This window comes from Culex pipiens, unplaced genomic scaffold, assembly GCF_016801865.2.
Source record: "Culex pipiens pallens isolate TS unplaced genomic scaffold, TS_CPP_V2 Cpp_Un0015, whole genome shotgun sequence".
Classification (NCBI taxonomy): Eukaryota; Metazoa; Arthropoda; class Insecta; order Diptera; family Culicidae; genus Culex; species Culex pipiens.
In genome coordinates this window covers 59,551-71,355 of record NW_026292832.1, presented here as the reverse complement: position 1 = coordinate 71,355, position 11,805 = coordinate 59,551, and the positions used below count along the sequence as shown (strand labels likewise).

Below are 11,805 nucleotides of genomic sequence, written 5' to 3'. Positions count from 1 at the left end.
AATTTCAGCAATGTGTCAGACGTTATGTCGAGAGATTTAGACCGAACTGGACAAAACAATCTAGTTAAATCGGAAATGCCTACAACCAAAAGAGCCAGCGATACATCCACCAACGAGTTTATTTCATTTGAATCGTCAGGCGAAAGGAAACGCTCATCGAGGGACTTGCGGTTAGTATTTTTCTGTGATTTTGTTTTAAGATTTAAAGAAAAAAGTTGTTCTGTTTAAAACATCGTTTTTTTATATTTTTCATTAAAATAAAATTACTTTATTAATAGAAACTTGTAAAATATTCAGAACATCAGAAATTATCATTGTTTGAACAAGTTTATTTCGCAGTGATGGTCCGATCAGCGAAGATGAACTAGTGTTGCTAAACGTTGCGAAAAACTGTTGTAATAATGGTCAAAGAGACTCTCATGAGGATTGAATAGGTAGCTAGTCATTTTAAATTCTTTTTATATTTTGTTGTAGCTGCAAGTTTTATAATTGTTGCAACATCGTTTTGTCGTTTTTTTTATATTTATTTAAATTTGATTTAAAGTTCGAAACTAATCTAAAGATCGCCTTTTAATTTGTACCAAAAATTTCTAATTTCAGCACATTGAGTTCAACTTCACTATCAAAAGACTTGTCTTCACATAACAGTAAATTCAAATCATGTCACTCCGGAAGTATTCAACGAATGTCTCTCACAAATAGCAAAGGTAATCTTATAATGTTTTTGATTACTTAATAATACTATTTAAACTTCTGTTATTTTTTAGAAAGACCAGTTACGAGTCCCATTTGCAATACTAGAAACAGCTTTACCTCACCAACCCCCCAAAGACGACACTCGTCTTCAAGTCGCCGTCACTCATCTCTTCATGACCCCAAGGGAACATCGGCCACGACGCCCCACCAGTCCCGCCACCGGCCCCGGTTGACCGCGACCAGATGGGCCATCGCACGGGTGAACGAGTTCGACGATGGGGCGAAAACGTACGAAATTCTTCCGGACGCCCCCAAACTACTGCCGGTGGTTGAGGGCCGCAAGCCACTGGACGTGCTACGGCGGATGCAGAAGCTGCAAAAAACCGAACCGGTTCCGGAACTGACCGCAACGGAAGTTATTTTCGCGACGCTTCCGGGGGGTCACACGATTGCGTACAAAAGTGATGAGGCCAAATCGCGGTGATGTTGATTGAGATATATAGATTTAAAAAAAACTCGATGAACGATGATGGGGCCAGCCCTACTGTGTATAATTTACTGAAGAGACGATTCGTTGAATCTACAGAATCTAAGAAGCACATGTCAGAATGCGAGATTTTTCAGTGACGTCATGTTTTATTCAAAACAATCGATGTGCCATTCGAGCTTTAATGCTATGAGGTGTTGGCTTTTCATCTGACAGTATTATTGAGATCGTCTTTATAAATAAACACAACAATCACAGAACAACTAAATTTTGCCACGTTTTCATCCAGCAGCTGATTGATTAAGTTGGCTCAACAAAGTGTAACATAATTGCCGTGGCTGGCAATTTTCCTCAGAAAACAAACCATCTATTATCCCATTTCAACCGTTGCTTCTTCACCTTCATACGTAAAAGTTTGATTCCTTCCAAAAACGCTCTCAGTTCTCAGCCACCGTACCAAGACGTAGAGGTATCCAGAGGAAAACACTAAAACGGTTCCGGCCACCACCGGCTTCCAGTTTCGGAACCGAGCGCCACGGATGGCGCCTACTCAGCAGCACCGTGAACTTGTACTTTGTTTTGACAGTTTTGATTTATTGCTGAAATGTTAATCATCATTCTACGGGGCCGCTGCACGACTGCTCCCGCATCGTTCGACCGTCGAACCGGTATTGTCTTGCCGGTGGAGGATCGATCTCCGGAACCTGGCGCCACACCTGCCCCGGCTGAGGAAGACGGGCCTCCCTTAACCCTCTACTTCTTGATTTCATTAGTTTTAACATTTTTTATCCTAATTTTACTGGTTATCATCAGAAACTTGTTGTTATTAAACTAGAAATTTTTTAATGTTCATTTCCATGACTTTTTTTTCAAGGACTGTTACACTTGAGGGTTAAGAATTGATTGGGTGACTTACGTGGCCGTCTTTTTTTTTTTGCAACCATCAAAAACAAACAGTCTTCAACGTCTCGTTGGCCAGACGGGATCGGCCCCTCCGAGGGCTGTCGGCAGCCGGCACGTGGCCGGTGTGGTGTCATTGTCGACGGTCGCGGTCCTCGCGGGAACCGGCGGCAAAACCCAGACGCGCGCCCGGTTGACGCGTCGGACGATGACAGCGAAAAGACGACCGACTCTTTGTGGCGAAAATGTTTGTCTGCCACGAGCCCGGGGACAGGATTCGGGCAGAGATGACTGTACGGATTTTGGTCGGATACGCAATCCATCAGAGCCTGAGCTGACAGGAGGTTGTCGATGATGATGGTGACTTATGGCTAGACTGAACGATGGTCTGTTTGCAAAAAATATGAAATTGTTTTATTTTGCGACATTTTTAAAGGAACAATTTCAAGTTATGAGAATGCCAAACTCAAATATTTATCAAAATATAAGCAGGCATATGTTTGTTGATTTGATACCACTAATTTTAACAATTCTAAAATAAAACGAATCATCATTGAATCAGTGGGGCACATGACCTTTCATGGCTAGTTTAATCCTTTTTCTACATCGAAAATTTTCAAAAATTCAGAAGATTTCTGTATCAACCCAATCATGCTGAATATGATTCTAAACGCTATTTTTAGTTGATTTCAGCTAATTGCAATAAATTTCCAGTGAAATTTTGAAGTTTTTTAGATTTTTTTTTTTATTTTTGATTTTTTGACCTGATTTTGAAGGGGCGATGACAAAAACATTAAAAAATATTCCTTAATCCTAATCTTGACTTTAAAAATTCAATATTATTTTGATTTAAAAATCACAAAAGTTTCAATTTCTAACATCGAAATTCGAACGAATAGTTTACGAGTTGTCGTTATTTCAATTCATGGGCTAATTAAGTGACAAATAAAACCAGTTTGTTTTTCTAAAACTTACAACTATTAAAATAGAGTGTTTTTTCTCTGATGTCCAAAAATATTATTTTTGCAATTCCGTCGTGAAACTACTTACTTTTCCTGTCATTCTTGAACGACGAAATAGCCTACTTTTCTATACCAAAAATAACAGAATCGAATAGCAACACTTTCCAAAATAAATGCTGAAAAGTTCTACTTTTGAGCACTCAAATGGGTGCTGAAAAGTTGAACTTTTCAGCACTTGTTTCAAAAAGTAACACTTTTCAACATTTTTTTGATTTAAACGATTTATTGCAAAAAAAAAAAGAAAATTTGACATAAAATTTTACTCAGTGTGTGTTTTTTGGAAATGCAAAAAATGTTGTATTAAACTCGTTGCAAAACTTCATTTTTTCAGCACTCTTCGTATTTATCCAACTCGGTGAACCTCGTTGGATAAATGTACGACTCGAGCTGAAAAAACCCTCTTTTTGCAACTTGTTGCATAAACTACTATTACACCTCATTTTCTTTATTGCAACAAAAAAAACATTTCGGAATAATCAACTATAACTCACTTTATTTTTTCAAAGCTTAATAAATAAACGAAATTTCATTTTCAACTGCAATATTTTTCCAAAATATCTCGATTTTTTCAAAAATTCATGCCAAGTGTTGCAGATGCATTTTTAGTCCCCTACGCAGGACAAAATACATTTTAATATTCAACAGAGAATAACAAATTTTGATTAAAAAAATTTAATATTACATAAGGAACTGGTGAATTTTCATCAGATCTGATGAATTCATATTGGGTTTACATTTTACTCAAAAAAGAGGTGATATTTAACCAACCAAATTTTCAACCTTCCAAAATTCAATTTCTTTATTCTGTGGTCAACATTTAAAAATAAGTGACAAATAAATAAAATGATACAAAAAAAATAATAATAAAATGTAAAAAAAAATACATTTTTTTTTAATTTGAACTTATTTTTCCGGAAAGCTTTATTTTTGTAGAGCTCTGAAACCACTGCGACTAATTATAGGAATATTGTAGTATGACTCATTTTTTATAGCAAAATCAGGTTGACCCAGCACCATGGAACGATGATAGGCTGCTCCTGTTTACTGCGTTTTGTCCCAGTTAGGGTCGACTTTTTTGATGAAGTCTATAACCCTGCCGAGACGGAACCTAGTTATATCGGAGGGCTGTAAGACCCCTTTCCCAAAAATTGAAATTCTACTTTGAATCAAGGCACCGCAATTGCTGAAAGTGCTCTGATGTTTCAATTTCCATTTGACAAAATCGACATATTGAATCTGCAGTTTTTTCCATGTTAAATAAATGGTATTTGCAAGGGCAGTGGTCGATCAATAAACCGGTTATCACCCATTAATTTTTATTGTCTAATTTCAGTAATTCCCGGGATGATTTCTCATTCGGGAAAATAAATCTTTTTGCCTGTCTGGAAGTATCTGTAGTATTCCAAATAAATTGAACTGTTGATAATTCCCAAATTTTAAGCTCAATTTTCATAGAACAGTCTGGAACACCAAAGAAGGGCTCTGGACCAATAAAATCAGTCTCCGATCCTTTCCTTGCCAGGCTGTCCGCTAATTCATTTCCTAGAATTCCACAATGCCAAGAACCCAGTAAAGATTTACCACGTTATTTTGAGATAATTGCTTCAGTAAGTTAACACCTTCTAAAACTAATCTTGATTGGCAGGTATACCCTTTGAGGGCATTCAAAGCTGCTAAACTGTCAGAGAAAATACAAATGTTTGTGAATCTTTAGTTTCTTTTCAGACAAATACACGCACATTCAACTATTGCATAAACTTCAGCTTGGAAAACTGTTGGGTAATGTCCCATAGGAATAAATTTCTTTATTCTTGGGCCAAAAACCCCAGCTCCCGTGTTGTTATTCATTTTTGAACCATCCGTGTAGAACTCAATCGATCCTGGACGAAGATTAGGCCCACCATTATCCCACTCGTAGCGACTTTTAGCGTCCACTGTGAACGGAATGTTATAGTTAGCCTTGGTCGGCATCCAGTCTACTATTGAGTTTAACGCAGGATTCAGATTAAAGTTTTTAAGGACCTCTAAGTGGCCCGTCAAATCTTTTTCCTGAACCTTTGTGGATCGATTCATTAAAATGGCACTTTTAAATGCCTCTAATTCAATAAATTTATGAAGAGGAAGTAAATTCAACAAAGAGTTTAGTGCAGCAGACGAAGTACTGTGCATAGCTCCCGTCATTGAAATAGTGGCTAATCTTTGCAGTTTAGCTAATTTGTTTTGTGCATTTTTTAACTTAACTTTAGACCACCACACAAGTGAAGCATATGTTGTTCTTGGTCTAACTATACACGTATATAACCAATAAATCATTTTTGGCCGAAGGCCCCACTTTTTTCCAAAGGTTATTTTGCATACCCATAAAGCGTTAGTTCCCTTGTTAATAACATAATTTAAATGAGCATTCCAATTTAGATTACTATTCAAGATGACTCCTAGATATTTCACTTCGTTGGAAAAATCTATTGTTACCCCACGAATAACAAGTTCAGGGATAAATATCAATCTTTGTCTTGTAAACGGCAAAATATCTGTTTTAGAGGGATTAATAACAAGACCTTCTCTTTTACACCACTTTGAAATAAAATTCAACGCAGATTGCATTTGGTTTGAAATAAACTTTCCTATTTTTCCATGAACTATTATGCAGATACATCCGCATAACTAACCAATTCGAAACCAAGATTCGCTAACTTTTTCAAGAGATCATCGACAACTAGTGACCAGAGCAGAGTTGATAAAACTCCACCTTGTGGACATCCCCTCCGAGGTTTGATAACTAGTCTGTCTTCTCCTAGGTCAGCAGAAATTTCCCTGTTAATTAGCATTGCCTCAATCCAGTTGATAATACATGAATCAAAGCCCTTCGCTTCCATAGCAGAGCGCATAGAACTGTGAGATGCATTATCAAAAGCTCCTTCAATGTCCAGAAATGCAGCCAAAGCCATTTCCTTTGCTTTGAAGGACTTTTCAATTTTTGTAACTAAGCAATTTAAAGCAGTAATTGTTGACTTACCGCTTTGGTAAGCAAACTGTCCTTTATTTAAAGGATTCGTTTTCAAAAATGTTGGAGTCTTGCATTAGAAAGCTATTAATGTAAAATGGCCAACCAAAAAGTACAAAATAAAAATTTGGAAAATAGTGAAACTCCAAAAATTACCCTTGGAATTCTTTTTTACATATTCTAGATCCTCCTAATTGAACTAAAATATATAGGGGATATTCTCGTATGTTTGGCAGGCTAAGCACTCGCTCCTAACTCCATCCAATTTGCTGATTTTCACTATTTAAACCACTAATTTTGCAAAACTTTTGATAGAAACTTGCTTGCTCACTTCTTATCGAGCTATTTATTACTCGATTTCAGTTGAAATCGCTTTTAATTAGCTTTAATTGAATGTCAAAGTTCTGACCTGCCAACATTAGAGGCACGCTGGAATAAGATGCTGTTCCCCTACTTTTGGACTGTTCTGAGCCTACCAAAGAATCCTAAACTACAGAGCTTGGAAGTCGATCGCCGTAATAATATGATTCGACCCAGTTCGCAATTGAAGTTTATATTGAGTAATATCCTTGGGACCCCTTGGCATTCCGATGAACACGTTGGGATGTTCAGGGCCCTCAAGGTTCCTTAAATACAAATCTTGGAAGTTAGCCCCGTAACAATACGATTCTAATAACAAAGATTTCAACAAGATTCATATTTAGTTATGTCCTGCTACTTGCCAGGTAATTCAAATAATTAAAATGATTAAAATAATTCTCTATTCAAGAAATTTCTTACATGTTTGGCAGTTTAATGATTTGATCATATTTCTATCCAATTTTCTGTTTATTTTGCAAAACATTTGCTGGAAAGCTATTTTTACTAGATTTCAGAATGAACGCTATTTTTACTAGACTAGAATGAACGTCAAAATGTTTCGATACCAACAATAGGTACACGATGCAATTAAATTCCGTCCTCCTATTTAGGTTTGAACTCTTATAAATCTTATATTTAAAAAAATGTCATGTGATCGATTAAAAATAATTACCTGCTCAACCGTTCCGTAAGCAGCAGCAGAAAGGAATCGAACCATGACATGAACCTTTTTCGAAACATCCAATCCCATCCCGCCAGTTGGTCATCACAATTTGGGAAATCAATTATCAAATCAGAAACAATTAGCACCCTTTCAGCGGGACGATTTGCCACGAATGTTTAGCCCAACGAAGACAACGACGAGAGAGGGAGTTACAGATCAATTAAAACACAATTAGGCATTAACTTTCTCTACTTCAGAACTTTATTACTCTTTTTTTTTTGTTTAACTTGTTTTTGTGGTAGTGGTTGTCCATTGGTGTTTTCTTTTCCTTATTCTGTGTACACATACGAAGACTATTCTGCAGGCAGAATAGTACCTAGTCATGATTTTGTTGTTCGCTACACCGTTTAATAGATCACACCTTTCGTAATTTTTAATTGTAGCCGCCCATTTTTGGCCCGTGGGCCAATTTAAAGCATTTCGTTTTTTATTCTCTAGCAGCTGACAGACGAAAGGTGTGCGCTGCTCTTGCGATACATTGTAATGCTTCCCTGGTATGTTTGTTGGTATTACTAAGCTATATGGTCGAGACAAACTAACAATATTTTACGTTTGACATATGATTACATTTTAATAGGAACATTTGTTTTAGAGCTTTAACTTTGTTTTAATAAATAACAGAGAGAGAGAGATAATTTAGTGTCGCGGGAGAAAGAATCTGCTGCCAATGTTGAATCGCTTGAAAACAGTCAAAATATTAATGCAAAGCAAAGCTCAACTCCTATGGAATCTAGTGAAGGTACCTACTATCTACATCCATCAATTATAATTGGTTATTCTAATGGCCACCAAATTGTTTTGTTTTGTTAATCTCAGCTCAGTTTCATCTATTTTGTGTTCGTTCGTTGGGTACATATTTTTGAGTGTTATTTTATTATAGTTTTTACAAAAATAATTTGCTTATTTCCTCTTTTACTTAAATACTTTTATCGATTTGCTTTTGTACAGACTATTTGTGTAATCGTTTTCGCCATGGAAGGTGGTTACGGTTTCTTGTGCATATTAACTGTGTTTACAATTTATGTCATACTGTGATTAGATTGTTTACCTTAAAAAAAGCCGCCAAACATTGTATTGTGCGCTATTCCTGCCGTCACTTTTTTTTTTGCAACCCATTCAACAAATCATCGCCTTAACAAAAATCGACTCATCTTGGGTGATCAAACCCCGTGCGCCAAAAATGCAAATAAAAAATTGATTCCAAACGATCCCCAAGCACTCAATCAACCAACCATGCTTAAGGAAGTAATCCCCCCACCCCTTGGCCGAAAAGTCGAACTTAGTCGCTCGTTAGTACGAACGCGCGCGACACAATCTTCTTAGTCATCGCGTGCGCGTTTTGTGATTTTGAGTGATAATTTTATATCTGTTTGAATTTTGGCGATTATGGAAATTGGGGCCCCGTAACCTGTTCTCGCGCGAGAGGTCGCCGCCAGGGGCCCGTCAATGAGCGGATGAGTCACACGAGTCGCCGAAAAGGTGGTCCCCGATGTCTGCGGGATGACGTTTGTCGGGCAGTAGCGTTCGACAGTTGTGAGACTAAATTGAAAAAAACCATGTCCAAAATCTATTAACTTGAAACATCTAATTTTATCTGCTACCGACGATTTGGGTCGACTTAGGTCTTTTTTAAGTGTTCGAAAGCAATTAAATGATTATTCTTATGATTCTAGAAATTTAGCCATGCTAATGCAAAAAACTTGTTTTCTAATAAGAATAAATGATTGCAAAACACTGTGTAAGACCGTCATCAGCCATCAAAAAACAAAAAAAAAAGATTTCATTACCTCTTGATGTTAAAGTCGACTTTAAATGCTGGTCAACAGTCTGAATAGAAAACATCTAACACAAAAGCAAAAAATATTTGCAGCAACATAAGTTATGAAATTGTGTAGTTTTTTCGCATTGAAATAAGGATATTATTTTTTATAATATTTATGGTAATTATGTAGCAAGGTATCTCTAAAAACAACCGCTAAAACTAGAATAATTGGTACTTACTCGCACTAATTCCAGCGTGCCTCTAATGTTGCGATATCAGAACTTTAACATTCAATTACAGCTCATAAAAAGCGTTTTCAACTGAAATCGAGTGATAATTAGCTCAATAATAAGTGAGCAAGTTTCTATCAAAAGTTTGCAAAATAAGTTGTTTAAATAGTGAAAATCTGCAAATATAATGGAGTTAGGAGCGAGTGCTTAACCTGCCAAACATTAGAGAATTTCCCCTGTATCAAGATATTTTTTTTTTTCTTCAAATATTTTGCTAGCATTTGTAGGAGCCATCCATAAACTACGTGGCTCTTTGACAGAAAACACGTTCCATATAAAGAGTTAAAATTTTGTATGGCGAAAAAACCCATCAAAGTGGGTGGACTGATAATTGCAAGGTTCCTTAATCAATCTGTGTTGCCAGATTTCTCAAAATAAACTCGTGAAACTAACAAGATTTATCTGAAATAGCCTATCAGAAAACACTTAACAAACCCAAACTCTAAATGTGAACAAAAATGAACGTGAATAATAACAATCAATTGTACAACTTTTTTTTGTAAAAAAAAATATTTTGAGCAATTTTAAAACTATAAACAAAATATTTTTATGAATCTTACTTTACTTTACATTTACTTTCAAAAAATATTTGTAATTGGTGTAATTCTTGTTGACAAAACTTTTTGTCATCAAATCAAATCAAAATTTCAAATAATTATAGCTGATTACTTCATTCTATAAATCTTTGATTCAATATGAAAATTGCTATATTTTCAGAAAATAAACATTTAATGCTTTTGAAAATGATTTGTTTTGCATTTAAATTTAAAAAAAGATCACAGAAATTGTTTTTTGGGCATGTCATTAGCCGTTTTAACTCCACGAAAACCGGAAAATCGATTTAATTTGTATTTGTTTGACTTACTTAAACTTTTTGAAGAACTTTTTCCTATGACAAAAGAAACATGTTTACATACAAATTCTTTTCCTCGAGAGGAGTTTAGAGATGTCTTCAGCAAAGTTCTTTAAAATAGTTACACTCATAAAATTTTTTTCATTAACTTTTTTCTAAAAAAAACTACTTTTGAGCAAAATAAAGAATACAGAGTTAAAATTTTTGATGAATTTATAATTTTTAAAAGTTATCAAAATTTATTCTAATTTTTTCTTCCAAAATATTTTTTTTGAATCAACATCTGGCATGCAATCAAAAAGTACTTTACTTTCAAAAATAGAAAAACTTACCGTTTTCAAGTTATACCCATTTGAGGGTTAATTCCAGGTAGAAACAAATATTTGTTTGGTTTTTTAAAAATAGTTTTCATGCATTTAAATTTCAGACAACTTCTTTGAAATAGCTGAGAAAAAACAACATTTTTTTAAGCTGAAACTCGAACGAATAGGAGAAATAATCGTATGTGTATTTTGACCCGGTCCTGATTCCGTCGCATTTGCAAATTACCACTATTTAAACTACTTGTTTTGCCAGAGTCCAACTTCCGACTAAGCTATTAAGAGCGAGTCCACGAGCAAAGCATACCCATCTCGCATCGACCTCACCAATCTGCCTGAAATTTTCAGGGGTTGTTTGTACATATAAAACTAGCATCTGGTCAAAATATGAGCACTCTAGGTCAACGGGAAGTGGGGCAAATCGGGACACAAAGTTTGAAGGTTCAAAAACGTCAAAAATCTTTAAAAGGCTATAACTTAGGCAAAATTCAATTAATTTTTAAAATTCAAAATGCATCTGAAAGGGCTTGAAAAATGCAACAAAATGCAGGGTAGAGCATCTCAATTGGTTATTTCTAAAGGGAGTTATTGGCATTTTAGTGAAAAAATAGCATAATTTTCAAACTCAAATAAAAAAGTGTTCCATCCAGATATCAACTCAGTTCGACCTGCAGCTTGTAGGGGACATCTGGGACTACCATCTGAGACTGAGAACGCTTTGGGTAAGGCAGTTTAACATATTAAATAGACACTTTTACTTTTAGTGAATTTTTTGGTTGTAAATTTTTGCTCAGGGGACCCCTTAGATCCCATTTCTTGGTGATAATTTTATCAAATTCGTGTTCCTGAGACAATTTCACAATAGAAACATGTATAAAAATGTTTATTTTCATCCATTTTAACCCTTTAAAAAATGAAAGTTAAAAAAAATTGAGAAGCTGCTTTTTTCTGGTGTCATCTAGTATCCTTGGAAACGAACTTGATTTTCAATAAATGTGAATCGAAGATTTTTTTTAATTTTTATTTTTTAAAGGGTAAAAATGGATGAAAATAAACGTTTTTATACATGTTTCTATTGTGAAATTGTCTCAGGAACACGAATATGATAAAATTATCACCAAGAAATGGGATCTAAGGGGTCCCCCGAGCAAAAATTTACAACCAAAAAATTCACTGAAAGTAAAAGTTTATATTTAATATGTTAAACAGCCTTACCCAAAGCGTTCTCAGTCTCAGATGGTAGTTCCAGATGTCCCCTACAAGCTGCAGGTCGAACTGAGTTGATATCTGGATGGAACACTTTTTTATTTGAGTTTGAAAATTATGCTATTTTTTCACTAAAATGCCAATAACTCCCTTTAGAAATAACCAATTGAGATGCTCTACC

General features: G+C 35.3%; 1 protein-coding gene across 1 annotated transcript; it reads left to right on the top strand.

Moving 5' to 3' along the window:
• Positions 1 to 13: 13 nt before the first annotated feature.
• LOC120413624 (uncharacterized) lies at positions 14 to 1,284 on the top strand. The gene is made up of 3 exons (XM_039574533.2): positions 14 to 170; positions 601 to 707; positions 768 to 1,284. The coding sequence occupies exons 1-3, from the start codon at positions 25 to 27 to the stop codon at positions 1,178 to 1,180; spliced, it is 666 nt and encodes a 221-aa protein (XP_039430467.1). The 5' UTR covers positions 14 to 24; the 3' UTR covers positions 1,181 to 1,284.
• Positions 1,285 to 11,805: the final 10,521 nt, after the last annotated feature.

Bases quoted from the DNA above. Each gene is read 5' to 3' on its own strand.
- LOC120413624 (XM_039574533.2), top strand. From the start codon at position 25: ATGTCGAGAGATTTAGACCGAACTGGACAAAACAATCTAGTTAAATCG. The intron at 171-600 runs GTTAGTATTTTT...TTCTAATTTCAG, and splicing joins CGCTCATCGAGGGACTTGCG to CACATTGAGTTCAACTTCAC. The intron at 708-767 runs GTAATCTTATAA...GTTATTTTTTAG, and splicing joins GTCTCTCACAAATAGCAAAG to AAAGACCAGTTACGAGTCCC.